The 19,506-nt window shown below is 39.8% G+C and overlaps 3 protein-coding genes across 3 annotated transcripts; 1 reads left to right on the top strand and 2 right to left on the bottom strand.

Annotated features, from left to right (window-relative positions):
* Positions 1–109: 109 nt before the first annotated feature.
* On the bottom strand, positions 110–8,942 carry ppp1cab (protein phosphatase 1, catalytic subunit, alpha isozyme b). Its single transcript, XM_040134951.1, has 7 exons — positions 8,477–8,942; positions 6,828–6,959; positions 5,907–6,137; positions 4,899–5,003; positions 3,325–3,548; positions 1,166–1,300; positions 110–1,000 (listed from the first exon to the last, which is right to left on the bottom strand). Exons 1-7 carry the CDS (start codon positions 8,529–8,531, stop codon positions 905–907), a joined length of 978 nt encoding a protein of 325 aa, XP_039990885.1. The 5' UTR covers positions 8,532–8,942; the 3' UTR covers positions 110–904.
* A 142-nt stretch (positions 8,943–9,084) lies between these two features.
* pelo (pelota mRNA surveillance and ribosome rescue factor) lies at positions 9,085–16,133 on the top strand. Its single transcript, XM_040134950.1, has 13 exons — positions 9,085–9,442; positions 9,891–9,983; positions 10,876–11,026; positions 11,608–11,698; positions 13,061–13,224; positions 13,923–13,983; positions 14,235–14,396; positions 14,479–14,525; positions 14,658–14,731; positions 14,826–14,897; positions 15,280–15,354; positions 15,469–15,500; positions 15,934–16,133. Exons 1-13 carry the CDS (start codon positions 9,402–9,404, stop codon positions 16,026–16,028), a joined length of 1,158 nt encoding a protein of 385 aa, XP_039990884.1. The 5' UTR covers positions 9,085–9,401; the 3' UTR covers positions 16,029–16,133.
* A 780-nt stretch (positions 16,134–16,913) lies between these two features.
* On the bottom strand, positions 16,914–19,241 carry LOC120794602 (progestin and adipoQ receptor family member 4). Its single transcript, XM_040135811.1, has 3 exons — positions 19,076–19,241; positions 17,745–17,963; positions 16,914–17,347 (listed from the first exon to the last, which is right to left on the bottom strand). Exons 1-3 carry the CDS (start codon positions 19,239–19,241, stop codon positions 16,914–16,916), a joined length of 819 nt encoding a protein of 272 aa, XP_039991745.1.
* Between the last annotated feature and the right edge of the window lie 265 nt (positions 19,242–19,506).

Raw genomic sequence — 19,506 nt, 5'->3', positions numbered from 1 at the left:
GGGACTGGTAACCAGATATACAAAGAGCTATTTGCTGGGGATTAATTACAAATCCACGTCTGTATCACGTCAGATATAGGATTACAACAAGAATGACAAGTAGACAGTGTAGCTCAGATTCTCGCTTTATTGGTCAACTTGATGAAAGACTACAAAACGAATTCACAAAAAATCTCTTTCAAGTAATCAAATCTGTACAAACCTAAACTGTATGGGGTTTTTACAGCTCTGGCTCATATGAATCTGAAGAGTCATATGCATGTGTGTGTGTGTGTGTGTGTGTGTTTGTGTGAGTAAGCATGTGCTTGCTCTTCTGAGACAAGATGACATACTGCTTTCCTCTTTAAGGATACTGAGACATCACACTCAGATAGGGGCAAGACACTGCATGCACGCACACGCTCACATGCACATACCTGTGTTTGAGATTTTACAGTACAGAGGACAGGGAAAACAAAATACTTCCCCCCTCCACAAGTACACACACACCACCTGCTGGCAGGGTTGGCTGCTAAATTCATCAAGTCAGCAATTCTCCCACTGTCTCCCAAACCCTGCTTTTTCAGTCAAAATTACTGTACAGACAGACACTGTGGTTTCAACCTTTCCACGGGAAGAGTGGTAAGAGAGAGGGGAAAGTATAAATCTCTAATACTCTCACACAAAATGTACATGTGCACACATGATTTTAATGCTCACCTGCAAACGAGACTTGTTTGTCATCTGCGCACGCACGCACTCACTCGGACAATTCGTAACATTAAATGTTTTAAGAAGTACAGATAAAAAAAAGGAAAAAAGCCCTGGGTATAGGTTTGATTTCTGGCTGTTTGGTGAAAGAAAGGAGAAGAGAGGTAGAGAGGGCAGGAGGGATGGGTCAGAGGTCGAGGGCAAACTACTGGTGTCATTTCTTAGCTTTCCTGGGGGGAGTGACTGGGCGACCGGAGCCCATGCCCCCTCCACCACCATAGAACAGCTTCTTGTCTGCAGGTTTGAGAATCTGTGAAAGAGAAACAAAGATGACAAAACTGAGCAAAAATCAATGACAAAAATGATGACATTTTGCAAAACAAAGTTCAATCGTTAATTTTGAAAATATTGATTTGGTGGGCCAAGTCAATCAGAAGTAGAATCTTCTAAGGGGTCTTGGTGGTCTCTTGCTTACCTGGAATGAGCACATGAGGGTCTCATCTACGCTCATCATGGCTCCGGCGTTGTCGAACTCACCGCAGTAGTTTGGGGCTGAGAACAGCGTCACCAGCTGCCTCTTTGCAAAGAACTCATATCCGTCCTCGACCACCTGAAAACAGATACATGACAGGTTGTTGTAAGTTGTTTTTTTGCCAACTGGGGAATTTTTATTGCTTCTTACCTGGATAAAATAAATCAGACTAAAAAAAAAAAAAAAACAGAACTATAAGACTGTAATTAATTTAGCATGGACTTATGAGAGGACAAAATACATTTCTATTGCTTCCACTGCCTACCTGTTATAAGAAAAACTGAGCTGAATCCAACTGTGCTGAGATGGTTAAGACGTTTTTCAGCTGGTCCCACTGCGCTATAGATGCTATCCAAGTACTTCAGCGGTTCCAACTTACTTTTCTTCAAATATTCACTAAAATCTGGACAAGGTTTGTTTGATAAAAGTGCTAACCATGATTTACTTCAAGAAGTTTGTGTGAACAGAGGGGGTAATGATGTAAAATACGAAAATACAATGGGAAAACTAAAAACATTTTTAATAGACCAAGTAACCATCAACCCCTTTTAATGCTACTAGGGTTAAACTGACATTTGTCACCACCTCCATAACACTGGTCTAAGAGTTAACCCTGTGTTCCACACCCAACCCTTCCTGGTTTAACAAGATATACAAAAGAGGGGAGGTTTACCTTTTAATTTATTCGCTTGTTTTATTTATCTTTATCACCTTGTAATTCCATTTCAAAAAAAACAAAAACAAAAAAAGCAAAACATTTTTAACCTTAGAATCAAGATCTTGTACTAACCTGATGGGCCCGACATATGAGGTCCATGTCGTGTTTGTGGAGGAACTTTGTGACCACGTCAGCACCAAAAGTGAAAGAGACGCCACGGTCGTTCTCACCCCAGCCCAGCACATCCTTGTCCGGGTCGGCCCACAGCAGGTCGCAGAGGAGGCCTTGGTCAGGCACATCAGTAGGGCGCATGACCCTTCGCACCTGCTCCATAGACTGGAGGTCTGGGGATAAGCCTGGACAAGAAACACTTAAACGTTAGAAAGCAGAAAAACTTGAACTCATTGTCTGTGACATTAAACATGTTTCTTGCTGTTCTGAGGGCTGGATTTGGGTTAACTGCTCGCTTCTATATTAGGATTTAATGGAAAAAAATCTAAAGATGGGCTAAAAGAGCGGAGTCTGGGTTAATCTGACGTGACAACAAGAACTAGTAATTGATGAATTTGCTTTGTGGAGAGAAATTACACACAGTCAATTACACACCCAGACAAACTTCTGATTAGGCCTTATAAGGGTTGAACAGAATGACTGAAACCAATACAATAATATCAACAGAAATATTTTTTGTTTCTTTTGAAACCAGGACAAACAGCAGACAAACTCTGGAATAAAATTATCTATTTACTGCTCTTGGTCAACATCAGTAATGGTTGTAAACACAGACAGAAACGCAGCCCTGTATGTAACCTATGATCAACTGAGGCACAACAAACAAACAGAACTATAAGACTGTAATTAATTTAGCATGGACTTATGAGAGGACAAAATACATTTCTATTGCTTCCACTGCCTACCTGTTATAAGAAAAACTGAGCTGAATCCAACTGTGCTGAGATGGTTAAGACGTTTTTCAGCTGGTCCCACTGCGCTATAGATGCTATCCAAGTACTTCAGCGGTTCCAACTTACTTTTCTTCAAATATTCACTAAAATCTGGACAAGGTTTGTTTGATAAAAGTGCTAACCATGATTTACTTCAAGAAGTTTGTGTGAACAGAGGGGGTAATGATGTAAAATACGAAAATACAATGGGAAAACTAAAAACATTTTTAATAGACCAAGTAACCATCAACCCCTTTTTAATGCTACTAGGGTTAAACTGACATTTGTCACCACCTCCATAACACTGGTCTAAGAGTTAACCCTGTGTTCCACACCCAACCCTTCCTGGTTTAACAAGATATACAAAAGAGGGGAGGTTTACCTTTTAATTTATTCGCTTGTTTTATTTATCTTTATCACCTTGTAATTCCATTTCAAAAAAAACAAAAACAAAAAAAAGCAAAACATTTTTAACCTTAGAATCAAGATCTTGTACTAACCTGATGGGCCCGACATATGAGGTCCATGTCGTGTTTGTGGAGGAACTTTGTGACCACGTCAGCACCAAAAGTGAAAGAGACGCCACGGTCGTTCTCACCCCAGCCCAGCACATCCTTGTCCGGGTCGGCCCACAGCAGGTCGCAGAGGAGGCCTTGGTCAGGCACATCAGTAGGGCGCATGACCCTTCGCACCTGCTCCATAGACTGGAGGTCTGGGGATAAGCCTGGACAAGAAACACTTAAACGTTAGAAAGCAGAAAAACTTGAACTCATTGTCTGTGACATTAAACATGTTTCTTGCTGTTCTGAGGGCTGGATTTGGGTTAACTGCTCGCTTCTATATTAGGATTTAATGGAAAAAAAATCTAAAGATGGGCTAAAAGAGCGGAGTCTGGGTTAATCTGACGTGACAACAAGAACTAGTAATTGATGAATTTGCTTTGTGGAGAGAAATTACACACAGTCAATTACACACCCAGACAAACTTCTGATTAGGCCTTATAAGGGTTGAACAGAATGACTGAAACCAATACAATAATATCAACAGAAATATTTTTTGTTTCTTTTGAAACCAGGACAAACAGCAGACAAACTCTGGAATAAAATTATCTATTTACTGCTCTTGGTCAACATCAGTAATGGTTGTAAACACAGACAGAAACGCAGCCCTGTATGTAACCTATGATCAACTGAGGCACAAAAAAAAAAAAAAAAAAATCAAAAAAAAAATCCAATTTTCCTGAACAAATAACTTATGCAAACAACATCCTTTCTGTGTGCTCTGTCTTATGTAACTTCATGTTCGAAGAGGGAGGTGGTGTCTACCCTCATGATTATGAGGGCCTGTTTACATATTTTGTGTAGTGAGTCTCACAGGCATGAGATAGCTATGACTGGTTGTTGGTGTCACATTGGCTGCACCCTTAGGTCCATTTTATAATCCTTTTTTCTATATTACAAGTAATGCAAAAGTAGTCAAAATAAATGACAAAAATAAATAAAATCTGTCATTTAATTAATTTTTTTTTTTTTTTTTTTTTTTTTAAATCAAATGTGCTTCTTTGGTCTATACCGAGCTCTGCCTTTACGTCTTAATTGTCAAGAATGTTCCTTTAGTATTGCTTCTTTCTGGGCTGAACATTTTGTTAGTGATTGACTACACCATTTCTTTGAAATCTTCAGTTGTTATATTTATTTGTGGGTGACAAACTGTTAAAGCCTGCATGATTAGAAACCACTACATGTATTAGATAGGAAGCACTGTCTATTGTAACTTGGTACACACTTAGTCCAGCACTATCACAGTCATAGGCGCAATCTATTATAGTGGCATATTAAAATTTTACTATTTTCTGCCTGTTATCAGCTGATGTGATCAGAAATAACAAATAGAAAGACCTCTGTAGCCAAGTCTGCTGACACAGGGAAAGGAGATATAAATATAATCAAACAACAAATTAAGATCCCACAGTCCTGCAGGTCTTTGACCATTATGTTGACAGTAACAACAGTGCAGAGGCGAGTTTGTGTGTGCGCTCTGGATAGAAGCCAAATGAACTGTTTGATGAGGATACCTCCATGGCAACAGAAGATCTTCTCATCAACAATGGCAGCAACGGGCAAACAGTTGAAGCAGTCAGTGAAGGTCTTCCACAGCTTTATGTTGTATCGCCTCTTACCTGTGGGAACAGTTACTTTGTCACAATCTAATCTTGAAAACTATAAAATGTTAATAGCTGCTGCACCTATTGCATCACATTAGAAACACGCATTTTACATAATCCTGTCTGTGTGAATAACGGAAAAGGCATGTGATTAATCACTGATTTCTGCCTGATCATGCTCCTTAGCCCGCAGTCTAGTCCACTGAGGTTATCTGTCTTGTGGCTTTTGTAACAACTAATACGGCAGTTCACCAATCAGCATTAAAAGAACAGCTCCAAGTCAGATTCAGGATTTATCAAATTTTTTTTCTTCTGATTTTCTGAGTATACTAAATAGTTACATCTGTAGACTTATACCAAAGTTATGGGAACATGTTTGTTTGTTAATGCTGATACAATCCTTACAAAATGACAGTTGATGCCCACAAGGGAGGATTTTTAGATAATGCTGGTAAAATTTTTGCTCAGCTATAACTTTTCTGTAACCAGTCTTTAGATGTAAATAGCAGGATAAATGGTTAGAGAAAAAAGGTTAAGTGAATTTTGGTGTCCATCAGCCAGTGCACTGCACTTTTTTATGCAGGTTACACACATTTTGGGCAATATAAGAAACACAACCATCAAGATGATCATTATGAGACAAGATGAAACATTATTACTTTTATTACTAGGATCGTAAAAACAATGTGCCTTACAAACTCGAAGATTACACCAAAACAGACATGAATTTTACAAGTCTATAAAGTCAATCTGATAAAATAATCCTAATCCTAAATAATTCTAATTCAAATAGTGTGACTCAAACATACACCCCTTGACCAACGTTACGTTTTTTATCAAAGTGTTGGTAAATGCTGACAGTAGTGGAAAAATTGGTAAGATTAATGTCTGTATCTGTGTGGATGTCACATGACTTACACTCATCATAAAAGCCATATATTCTGTTAATGGAGGCGCACTCATGGTTTCCTCTCAGCAGAAAGAAGTTTTCAGGGTATTTGATCTTGTAAGCCAGCAACAGGCAGATGGTCTCCAGGGACTGCTTGCCTCTGTCTACATAGTCCCCCAGGAACAGGTAGTTGCTCTCCGGTGGAAAGCCCCCATATTCAAACAGCCTCAGCAGATCATAGTACTGCCCATGAACATCACCTGGTGAGACAATTATTAGTATTAGAGTAGAAACAGCAGTGTTGGTCAAAGGTGTGATTACCCTGCTGTGTGTATGAGCACAACAAAAGGTAAGGGTAAGGATAGAGGTACAACAACACTTGGCGCCCTGCAAATTAAAAACAACACTTAATCCGATGACTGGCCATGCATTATTTTTAAATAAACACTCCTTAGTTCCTCTGTTGCTTGATTTGTCTTTTGTGATGATGAAAAAAGCTAATTGAATGGGCAAGTTTACATTTAGTGTGAGGATGCTGGTGATTCTAATTGCAATGCAAATTTGGCCAGTTCTTAAATTTGCAGGCTGTTCTTTTAAAATAGAATTCTTCATTAACTGGCATCAGCAGTATGACACAGGAGGGCAACTCCCAGCAGACTTGAAGTGCAAAACAGCACTGTACTGGAAAGCCTATATCGTTTGTAATAATGTGGCAAGGTCAAAGTTATCCACTGTACTTTGTCTTGTGAATGTAAACATTGTTTTCTTTTTAAATTAGATTTTTAAATTGACTATCATTTGAAAATTCTTTCTCCTCAGGTAATAAGAATGCACAGCGTAATGTGACTATAAGCTCTCTAAGCTACAATAGCCATCTAAGAGTGTTAGTAAATTCTGTGTGACCACAGTAGAGAATTCCCTTGACTCTAAAGAACACAACTAAGCCTCACCACAAATCTTGAGGGGCGCCTCAAGTTCGAGCAGGATTGGCTGGCTGAGGAAGATCTCCCGGGATTTGAGGCAGAGACCACGGATTTCATTCTCTGTCAGCTGAACATTTTTGCCAGGTCTAGAGCCTTTCACTGTGAGGGAAAAATGGAATAAGAGTGAGAAAGTGTGCACTGGAAACAAAAGAGTTCATTATTCTTTTTCATTTTTTATAGTAAAAGAGTAGATGGTATATCTATGCTATTCAGAAAAAGTGTGCAAAAATATATTTTGAAACTGTAACAGTATTTTTAAAAAGACCAGTCAAGTGAAATATTACATTTGATTTCTAATAGGGTAAATACACCCTAAAATAAAAATTACAAATACAGTGCAAAATAGGGCAGTCTGCCATGGACAGTTGGCACATTAGTGTGTGCATGCTGTTCAGTCCTCAATCATGAATTTTCCTCTATCGTCAGTGCCATCATGAATATATAAAATGTGTAGGGTTGCAACTAAGGATTATTCCTACAAAGTCTCAAAAGTAAATTTAAAAAAGCGCAATTTACGACCTCTAAATGCTTGTTTTTAATCAACAATCTGAAACTCTCCCTTTACTGTCATAAAACAAAGAAAAGCAGCAAATTGTTAGATTTGCAAAGCCACATCCAACAGATGTGTGGCATTTTTGCATGAAAAGCTACTGAAACAAAAACAATTATCAAAATAGCTGAATCAATTAATGAGCTAAACACTGCAGCTTTAAAAATATGTTTGTTAAAGATTCAAATGTGGAAGAAAAGGGAGACGAATCTGTATTAATTGCAGAATATTACAAGAGAAATATAAATGCCGAGTAGTCATCTACAACCATAAGCTGCAAAAATCAGGAAAGGTATCATGCTTAGCTTTTATAAGCAAAGTCTGAAGCACTGTACTAGTAGCAAAAATCGGCCAAATAGCAGGAAAAAAGTCATTCAGAGACAAATCCTGACCCTGTTCTATAAATAGTGAATATTGGAACAACTCATGACTTTCTGATGGCACTCTGTGTGCTTTAACTTGGATATGGGGAACTTTCTAAATTACATCTGAGTCCGCCCTAAAAACAACAACAACAACAAAAAAAACAACTCGTTTTGATGTAAATATCAAGCAAAAAATACGACAGGACCACGGAGACTAGTGACTAACTCAAACAATCCCACCTAATGACATACAGTAATAAATATAACCTTTGATGTTCTATCTTCCAGCTTACCAACAGCTCACAGGGTATTTATATTTTGCGCTCACTGTTCAAACGCATTCGGGTAGCAAGAAAAGCAAATTTTGCCCAAGGATTTGCAAAAACATGCACATTGCTCCATCCCTTTGAAGTGATAACTCAGGGTTAACGACACCAACTCTCACAGTGTATTAAGTGTAGATACTTTCTCGGGTAGGGCACAGCATAAATACATACATTTTTACTGCAGACGAGTGGGAACAACAAAGGTTAATTTGCTACACATGAACTGCAGTGTTCTAATATCTGTGTTTCGTTAACAAGATGCAGGAGATGAACTTAAGTCGCTAACATAGCAAAAGTGGCTACCGTTGTCTAGCCTCCTGTTAGCTAACAAGACTACCTCGGTGAATAAACATCGACAGAAATACTGAGTCTTACCTTCCAGCAGACGCTGTATAATGGAGTCGATGTTCAACTTATCGGCTTCTGCCATGCTATTCCTCTATTCTGGTAGGTTTCTAATAACTTTAGTGAATTCAAGACGTCGTAACTGTTAACTAGCTACCGAGTAACCGTTAGCTCAACCAGTTTAGCGTTAATCGGCTATCGTTAGCCCGCTAGCTAGCTAACCTTGGGGAAGAATTGGCAACCTCAAAGATTTGAGGCCGGGTGCTATTTTTTTAAAGATGTGATGGCTGACATGTACTTCAACAATCCGCATTAGTCAGCTATTTTCCACTACATATCCAAATTCACTTTAAGTTTTCGTATTTTCTTGTGGAGCCGCTGTTTCTGCCGTAGCTAGTAGCACCATGCCATCGACAAAAAAAAAGGCTAGATGAGCGTTAGCTCAAGGCGAGGAAGAACGGAAGTGGGCTGACAGTTCCCGCGCTCCCATTGGTCAGTTTTGCCAGTAGGTGGTATTTGGAGGACGCATTGTTCTCCCGGATTGGTTTTTTCCAACGTCCGTCAGCATTTACTTATCTCAAACCACAATGTAAAAAGGACAACCATTCTGTGATATATCAGACGTTTTGCTGATCTAAACTGGAAGATGTATCAAACAATGCAGGAAGCACCGCGTTTATCTAAATTTACTCAAACATCCGTGTTTGTATCGCTCTGTATTTATTGCGCAGTACAGCGACACCCACGGAAGTGACCAAGATGGGAAGAATTGACGATATGACGCAACGTCCCGGCGCTTGGCAACACGCATCGAGCGATTCATTCTGAAGCACAGAGATGGCTTAGCTAGTTTGCTACTTCACTGTAATATAAACATGAAGCCAACTCGGATAAACGTTAACCTATCTATTTTACGTTAATAAGACTCTTGTTTATATCATACAACCATCCGACCATGAAGCTGCTCCATAAAGACATTGAAAAAGATAATACCGGGTGAGTGAATGGCGATAGCTAATTTAGCAAGCTAACCAGTATGCCATTTTACAGCTGACTGTACATGTGTCAGCTAATATCCATATGGGACTTACTTTCATCTGTACCAGCAGAGACGTGGGGAGTTTCGGAGTAGTACGGAAATAGTCCCTCTTGTCGTTAACATTCAGCGTTTATGGCTCTATATGAGCATAAATTGTACTTGATTCTGTGGATAGAGCTTTAGCTTTAATGACTAATGAGCTACGACGCCTCAGTGAGTAAACAAAACAAATCCCATTTTTGTTATAATCACTGTAGCAGCATGGATGCTGCTGCATCATGGCACCATCTGCGTTGTTGCCCCCCACGCAGATGTTGCCCCCCAAACTGGGGGGCAACAACTGGGTGGGCAACACGAGTGACACCAACACAGAAGCCGGTTTATTGATTGCGTACACTTCCTCAGTCAGGTGACCCTGATGCCAGAGGAGGCAGAGGATATGTGGCACACCTACAACCTGCTGCAAGTGGGGGACAGTCTGAGAGCCTCCACTATCAGGTAACTGCTAACTTCTATCACATAAAAGTGACAGCCCCCCATCTACCTGACAGTTTGCCAGAACCAAGAAGAAGGATGTTGGCTTTGTGATCTTGAAGTACTGGACCTATTTCACTTATCAGTGCTGTGTTCCCCCATTAGTTGAACAGGATTAAAATCTGCTACTCTTTCATTGTGTGCGTTTGTATAATATGAAGACAAGGTTTAGCTTCCATCCTTTTATTACAGCCACTGCAATGCACCCAGTACACACCTAACACAATCAATACAGCCAGCTACTGATCTGATTTTTTTTTTTTTTTTTTTTTTTTTTTTTTATACAATCAGCTCCTTCTTCTTTTTTCTCACAGCCCATAAAAACTTACTCTCTGTGTGCTGCTTACTTCAGTCATTGCTGCTGTCAGCCTTTTTTGATCATCATAGAAATCACAATCATATGTAATAGGTTTTGCAATTTGTCTCTGATGAGATGACTTTTTTGACTGTTGTACATTGAGCCAGTAAACAATAATATATATTTTTATATTTTTTAAATTTTTAATTTTCACTATGTATAGCCACATAACAAATACAATTAGCAAACAAGCAATCGGGTGCCCTTATTTAGTTATAGCTCAACTTTATGTCTTGCCACGACCCAAATGCAAGTATGAAGATGTAATATTTTCAATACCCCAGTGAAGCCCTTAGGGCAGTGTCCAGTTTAGCTCAAATAAAGTTTTGCTTATTAAATTCTGTCTTTATTTGTAAGAGATTGTGGTTGTCTTTCAGGTTTCCTTCTTTTTCTGTCAGTCTTTCTGCCTGTGTATCACTCAGTTTTTGGTCTGAAAATCACTCACACACAGCTTGTCATCAGAGTCACACCTAAAGTCCCTATCCCCTGTTCCCACAGGAAGGTGCAGACAGAGTCCGCTACTGGAAGCGTGGGCAGCTCCAGAGTTCGAACTACTCTTACCTTATGTGTGGAGACGATCGACTTTGACTCCCAGGCCTGCCAGCTGAGAGTAAAGGGCACTAACATAGAGGAGAACCAGTATGTCAAGGTCTGAGATGTTTAAACAACCTCACAGTTGTAGCCTCGTCACACTTGTAAAAGTTTTACAGTGGAGCAGGTACTAGAGTAATAAAATTAGTGAAGCGAGGATTGAAATTAAGATTTCAGGAGCAGTTAGAGGTCATTACACATGTAGACTGTGTCTGATAAGTAGTCAGTTTTACTCTCAATTTGAAAAGTTACACAGTCAGTTTCTTTTGTTCTGATATCTAACCAGTAAAAATAAGTTTGTTTGTTTTTTTTGTTTTGTTTTTTTTCAGGTTTTAGGGTTTGCAACTAAGACACTTTGAGTGTATTTAACTGTAAAAGGGTTATGGACAGTCAATATATACTTTATTTGTATTTACTACCAAAACTAGAATCATTTGTTAAAGAATAACAGTAGTGTAATTTTCTTGTTTTTCCTGCACAAAGATCTAAAGAGTAGAAATACACCAGTGTGTTTCGCAACTGTCTGTATACTCTGTCTCCTCTGCTGCAGGATTTCTTTTTACTATTCAGTTGGTCTTAATGTTAACCCCTGTTTGAAATGAAAGTGGTTATGATTATGTTGTGTTCTTCACTCTTCAGATGGGGGCTTACCACACTATAGAGCTCGAGCTTAACAGGAAGTTCACTCTAGCTAAAAAGAGCTGGGACAGTGTTGTGCTGGATAGAATCGGTAAGCAGGTGCTAGTGTTTAATTTTTCAGCTTGTCTCATTCTTGTGTTTGGTAAATTTAAGTTCACGCTTCCCACTTGCATATCAGCCAGGAACTATAAACAGTAGTCACGTGGATTCACAAGTACCTTGTTTACCAGACAGAATTTCATGGGCTTTATCAGCTACACACTTGGCTTATACCCATAAAGCTTCATGATAGAGTCATTTTTTGTATTTAACCAGATTTCAGCATTTTTCACACTCCTAACAGACTGCCAGCAGAAACACATTTTCAGATATCTTTGTTGCTATGACTTGATTAGCACCATGTGTGAAGAGATTTCAATTTTTTTATTTTTTTATTATTTTTTTTTTTTTACTGACCAAATGAACCGAACCATAGAAACTAACACTCGAGGTACTCCATATTTGGAGAAGTTTGCTTGTTTTGATGATTCTACTAACTATCCACACGGACCGTTCTGGACAGTACGTCTGGTTTTAATACTATTTTTAACCATTGTAATCTTGGACAGCTTCAGCATTCTGCTGAATCAGTTCACACGTTTTCATTCTGACAAAACACAGTACTTTGCCTCTTTCTGTCAAACAAGTAGCTCTGAAGTGAGCCAGTATGGTTAAAAGAGCACAGGGAGTCCAAATGACAGAAAATGCTAACAGATGTTGAAGAGTAAGAATCACGTTGAAAGTGCACAGTGATGAGTCGACTATGTTTTGACAAGGTTACAATTTTGCTTGTCTGCAAATTATTTAAACCCCTTCGCTTGAAGAATTCCCAGGGTGGATGTCGGCTGTTTGACAATACTGCAGTTAATCATGCTTTTATTTTACAGTATCTCTCTTTATGCCAGTTACTGACTTGAAATTGCTATTTTAACTGCAGGCCACGACAGCTTATTCCAGAAAGCAATAATCACAAGTTAACTAAATATATCAAAGCTAATCCTGACCACGTACCCTGACTGCCAGGGTGACATTTCAGTGGGGTTTCTCTCTCAGAAAATGCACAGTCTTCTTGTTAATTTATTTACATAAGCAACAAAGACAGCATGTTGCCATGGAAACAATGTGGAGAAACAGGAGGGAAGTTCATAGCTGACAGATGGGGTCCATGTATTTGAAGGAGTGGGGGTCAACTGAATCATTGCCGCTGTAATCTTCACCACATTAATTTAAATTTAATTAAAAAGTGTTTTTGAAATTCTTAGCAATAATTTATCAACATACATTAAGTACTGATTCCTTTACTAGTGAAATACATAATTAATAGTAAAACTGCAATAACACATTTGTTGATAACTGTAAGAAGTACCGCCCCGCCTCAGATGATCCTTTTATCGTCACCTTGTCTACCCTTTAGAGCAGGCATGTGATGCAACCCAGAAGGCAGATGTGGCAGCTGTCGTAATGCAGGAGGGTCTGGCCAACCTGGTGCTGGTGACCCCCGCCATGACTCTGCTCCGCGCAAAAGTGGAGGTCACCATTCCTCGCAAGAGAAGGGGAAGCTGCACTCAGCACGAGAAGGTACGTCGCTTCACAGAAAGCTGAGCTCAGGACCTTCAAAGCAAAGACGAGGAAAGAGAGCGTGGTTTTTAACAGTGAATATTATCAGAGAAGATTGAATTGTGAAGATAGACGGCTGAATGGATGATGGATAGATTGATGGGAGAAGAAAGGGAGCAAATCTAAGCAGTGTCTCAGTCTGACGACCCTGATTGCGAGATGGCCCGCCTCCTTTTGCAATAGTTGTTTTTGGATTAAGACTTCTTGATGGTAAGAAGCATTTTGAAGAGAACGAGGTAGGAAGACATACACATTTAAAAGTATTTAACACATTTAAGTGTATTGTCATATTTACAGCAAGTAAAGTAGGAAAAATCTATGAAAGTAAAAGGAATCTAAAAATGTAATCATATTTTAAAATTGAGTCACATAAAAATATTCAGTGAACATATCAAACAAATCTTCCTTGTATTTCTAATTCCATTTTACCAGTGCAAAGAGAATCAATATTATGTCAAGAAGCAGAGAGACTGTGTGTGTGTGCTGGGTGCATAATAACATTTATGTCAAGTCATGAGAGTAAGATGTACTTTTTCAAATATGATTTTTGAAAAAAAATACATTCATATATTCAGGTAAATTCATCTCTCAATATTGGGACCCGGTGTATTTGTCATGTAAAGTGTTCGATGTCAAACTCTTTGTCTCTCTGTTTGCAGGCGCTGGAGAGGTTCTATGAGGCTGTGATGCAGGCGATTCTTCGTCACATCAATTTTGATGGTATGGCTGCTGTGTAGACACTGGCACATAAACACACACACACACACACAGTATGTTACTATTTTGTGTCACACTCTTCTCCTTTTTTAATCATTTGTTCCTATAACATCTACTGCACTTTATGTCATTTTCATGGCACCATTTCAGGCGTTTTATTATCGTTGCCACACAACCTTTGCTCGTTTGCTGTTTCAAGAAATTAAACTTAAGACAAGTTTAGATTTTGATTTCTCTCCCTTGCCTTCCACTAGTGGTAAAGTGCATCCTGATTGCCAGTCCAGGGTTTGTGAGGGACCAGTTCATCACCTACCTCTTTAAAGAGGCAGTGCGACAGGACAACAAGGTCCTGCTGGAGAATCGCCCCAAATTCATGCTGGTCCACTCATCATCAGGTCATAAGTACTCACTCAAAGGTAGGAGCTAGTGGACTCTGAGAATAAAACATTCAAATCTTATCACAAGGTGAAAACGTAGTAAAGTTCTTGTGTTTTGCAGAAATCCTTTCTGATCCCACTGTGACAAGCAGGCTTTCTGATACAAAGGTGAATATGCATCCTGTGATTTGTCAGCTTGTTTTATGCATCATCCTGTAAACAAATGCTCTCAACTTGGGGGAAAAAGTGACTATTTGGTATATATTATTGTATTAACTGGTGTTTATGTCTAACATTCAGGCAGCAGGAGAGGTGAAAGCCCTGGAAGATTTCTATAAGATGCTCCAGCATGAGCCTGACAGAGCTTTCTATGGGTGAGTGATGATGTAAACATGCAGTGACCCACCGAAGCCTCATTTCTGTCCACACTGATAATCCTGCAACCTTTGTATCTTCGCATCCTCACAGGCTGGCTCATGTGGAGAAAGCTGTCGACGCCCTCGCCATTGACACCTTGCTGATAAGTGATAAGCTGTTCAGGTACGTATTATGTATGTATAATATGTTTCTGTCAGATATCTTTAGGTTATCTATGTCAAATACAAATTGCAGGTGACAGTTTGTTTTTACACACAGAGTTGGATTAACTGGTTGCAGCCAGAATTTACTGTTTAGCTGCCACCAACTAGCACTTTCAAGAGTTTTCTCCTGGATTGTCTCATTTTTATACAAATACAAACTTCTACCATCAGAATAAGATTACAATACTAACATCACATGAAAAAGCCACAATTAATGGCATCAGTTCTCCGCTCTTCACCTCCACCTGCAACTCTATTGGGTTTAAACTTGTCAGACAAAGGATTGCTTGTGATGCAAACAAGCAGTTGCATGTTTTGCGTGTCTCCATGTGTACATCCAGACATCAGGACGTCCCCACGAGGAGTCGTTACGTTCGGCTGGTGGACAGCGTGAGAGACAATGGTGGCAATGTCAGGTACCAATTATCTTTGAAAAAACTGTCTATGTTAACATTCACCAGGAACTGGCAGAATATCTTTTCCAAAGCATAAAGCTTATGACACTTTTCTCTGTTATTTTTTTCATGCAGAATATTCTCAAGCCTTCATGTGTCTGGTGAACGTAAGTTATAAACCCACTCTGATTTTTATTAATTCCTCATTAAAAAGACATATGAAAGATTTTTTTTTAATAGATTTACATAATCTGTTATATTTATTCGACAAAATCCTTCATCATCTGCTTAATATGTAATGAACTATATGAGATAAAATAACGGTAACACATCTGCACTGTAAACGCTGGATGACTGTGACCCTGGGAGGAGTTTACAGGTGTTATATCAGCCAACTGAAATGATGACACTCACTCACGACACGTTGCGTGAAACGCTGACTTTATCTTTATTGATGACGTCCTCAGTTTAGGAAGTACAGAATGGACAGAAACAATTGCCCAACTGCAACTACGCTCTTTGAACTTAGGTACTTAGACATAAAATCAGCCAGTTTACTGGATGTGTTGTCACCTATGGATTTGTCCTCCACTGTCTCAGAACTGACTCAGCTGAGCGGAGTGGCTGCCATCTTGCGGTTTCCCATCGCGGACTTATCAGAGGCTGAGGACGACAGCAGCTCAGACGAAGACTGATCCACAGAAATGGACCACAAAGCTCTTATTTGGAGAAAAGAAGGCGGTCGTCCATTGTTGCATTGACTCAGTTTGTTATAAAACAATAAAGTTGCTGTGTTCTGATCTATGTCTTCCACCTCTGCAACATCCACACCTCTTTCAGACCAACTTAACGCACCTGCTATTCTAAAGTGGCCATGATATCACATAATGAGATGCAGTTTTTGATGCTTTGATGCTTTTGGTTTGACGTGACAGTACCTTTGAGAAGGTGCAGGTTAAGCTAATGCCAGAGCTCTCGTTTCATAAGAATGCCATGCAAAAGGAATGTAACGATTTGCCAAGTTTCAAATGAAAACACTTCAAATTTTGAGTAACATTTAGCAACAGAAAAAAGTGATTTTTCTTTTCAGGTGTATATACAATATATCTTTCTTGCAATTAAACAACAAAAGCATTCAACCACTTGTGTTATTTCACTATGTCCCACAAACAATTGTCATCATGCATGAATGAAATACAAGTTGGAGCAAGATATAAAAATATATAATTTATTTAATATCATAATTTCATTTTCCATTTAAAAACTATTTTGGTTATGGGTAGTATCACCCAAAACTGCTGCATTTCAACAAACTAAAAATCAAGTATAATCTGGATTTTTAATTTGATATAGTGATATTTGAGTTTTCACAGTTACAACACTGTAAGTTCCTCTTATTCTTCTCTGGTGAAATGTCAAAGTATAAACTTCCCTTATGAAGAACTTGGGCAGCTAGGACTAAAGTGCATTTTGAAACAACTTGCTTCTCTTCTTTTCATACTTAACTCCTCCTTCCTCAGCGATTCCTAAATCTCACTTCTATTGGCGAAGCCTTGTGTGCATGTCTTTGAGTGCTGTGGTCACTCAGCAGGACACTGGTAGGACTTAATCCAGGCTAAATCCTCCAGAGTGCCCCAGTGCAGGTAGATAATTGAGCAAATAACCATGACGTGCATTATCTGGTGGCTGTTGCCCCAGTTGTCAAACAGGCCTGGGCTGAAGCGCTCAGGGATCTGGATGATGTTGACCAGCCCTCCCAGTACAGCCAGAGAGTCCATGATGACAAAGAGGCGCAGGGAGTTTGGGCTGCCCACGCCGCTGCCGTACACCCGGAACAGGAAGAGGCTGAAGCGGAACAAGGCCTGCCAGAGGAAAGCTCGCAGGCGCAGGACGTTAGTGCGTGCCGTGGTGGCACAGTAGATCCCGTAGGCTGACAGGAGGATGTAGGCCAGCAAGGAAGCCTGTTGCATGGTTGGGTAGCAAAGAAGGGTGATGTGAATGATGGGAAGTGCTCCTAGAAAGAAAAGAGAAGATGCACCAATGAATACACCAAAATGTCACTGAAACAAAGTCAGGTATTATTGACTTGGTTGTTGTCAGGGTTATTAGAAGAGGTGAAGAACTGAGACTTAGCACTGAAGTCACAAAAATGAAGACCTGACACTTGGCTTGGACTTTGACGTACTTGGCCTAAATCTCTACAGACTTGATTTGAGACTCTAAGACAAAAACATTCAAATTAACAGGCGTCAGGTGTTGACTTTGTATAATCTGAGGAAAATAAAGGGGCCAGTATACTCCGTCAGAACCTGAGCCGACTGATTTCACATACTTGAAAACAGCTCTGATTATTAGTGATTAAACTTCAAGCTGTTACACTCACTGAGAAATCTAAGATTTCAATAACCTACCCAGGGTGTTAACCAGGCAGACCCCGAACATGTCCAGGGAGAGCAGGGTGTCATACACATGTTCTCCTCCTACATGGTTCATGAACATATGGTAGACCACAGAGCCCACGGTGGGGCAGAGGCAGGCCAAATAGTGGACCACACAAATCCAGACGCTGTCCACCTCCATCCAGGGGATGCTGAAAGGCAGTAGCACCAAGAAAAGGAAAAAAGGGATGCCTGAGGTGACAGGAAGATGGGAGGTTGAGAGGGGGAAGATGGTAGCGGAGGAAGATAAAGGAAGAAATGAAAACTTAATTGCTTGAAATCTACATTGTTATAGGAGATAGTTACACAAAATTAGTCTGATTCTTGGCCTCACACAATAAGAATATATTTTCTACGTCCGAAGGTTTAATTAAGTGCTGTAGGGTGGATTCTGATGTTATATTGTTCACTGGCATCTTTGTTTATAGTGATATTTTAAGCATGACATTATAATTACAACAGTTCAAATGATATATCACCTTTTGTAGATCACTATGAGGAATTTGACAGTTGTTCCTCTGTTTGTTTTGTATCAGGAACAATGTGAGAGATGTGGCTGTTGGCTAGATACATAGAGGAAACCTGAGCGAGACTCTGATACTAATACCCTTCAGTTCCCCTTAGTAAGAGTGTTAGTCTTAATGATCTTATCGGATAGCCAAGGAGAAAATGGGGCAAGAAGAAGATGCCTTCAGAAGTTCAAGGCTGCGCAGGTTTCAGCTCAAGTGCAGTTAAGTTTCCTTCTTTGCTTGTGTTTTCACCGCTGAGGTCAGGTACTGAATTCGTAAGGTGTACGTTAAAGGCACACATTTTGAAAATATTTTAACATGCCGTAATTATGCAACAGCTCATAATCTATGCAAACTCGTGGGTCTTTCCCGGATGCTTTGCTCATGACACTTTATTTCTTTTCATCCGCATTTACGGATGAAAAGTGTCAGCCGAACACACACCTATTGGACTTCACAAAGTAGTTAACAGTGGGATATTTCCAGGACAGGGATTCCCAGGGCAGATTACAGCTAATACCCCATATCCTCACAACATACCCTTGTCCAGTCTGCTTAGCTGGCTACAAGTGAGAGTACTGGACATTTGTGACCTGTTTTGTTTGTACATCCCCTGAATGGTTTAAATTGGTACAAGGCGAGAAAACCTTGCTCTGTGTATGTAACAGGGATGTATTTTAAAGGCAATTCAGATGCAGTTAATAACACTTATTGACATTTTTACATTTAGTGCGGAGCGGGACTTATTGGAGTGGATTCCTAAAGAGTCATTACACAGTTAATTTCTGGACTTACCATGGGTGTAAATGTTCCCCAGCTCATTGTGCATGTAGAAGAGGCTCCTGACGCACTCCTGAGCCGTGGACACTGGCCGGTAACCCGTCAGGACATATTTGTTGAACTGAAGGTGTGGAGGGGTCTTTGTAAAGTCCAACAGCCGCGGCCCTTTGTAAAGCGCCATCACTACTTACTGCAGCCAATGCCCTTACATTTAGTTAGCAGTAGAGGTTCCTCACCATCTACATCCTAAAAGAGGCCAAACTCAGGTCTCTGCGGCACAGCCATGACCATGACTAGTCGGAAACTCTGGTTCTTTAAGCAAATCATTGGACAGGTGTAATTCCAAGCAAGCAACCTGTTGAGCTGGCCATGCTTTCAGTGGGACCAATCAGCAAGCGGCTCTTACTTCTAAGCTGGGGTAATCCTCACAAAAAGCCACTTGCACT

This window comes from Xiphias gladius, chromosome 9 (genome assembly GCF_016859285.1).
Source record: "Xiphias gladius isolate SHS-SW01 ecotype Sanya breed wild chromosome 9, ASM1685928v1, whole genome shotgun sequence".
NCBI classification, from domain to species: domain Eukaryota; kingdom Metazoa; phylum Chordata; class Actinopteri; order Istiophoriformes; family Xiphiidae; genus Xiphias; species Xiphias gladius.
The sequence above is the reverse complement of the archived record's forward strand: the minus strand, read 5'-3'. Positions and strand labels throughout refer to the sequence as shown.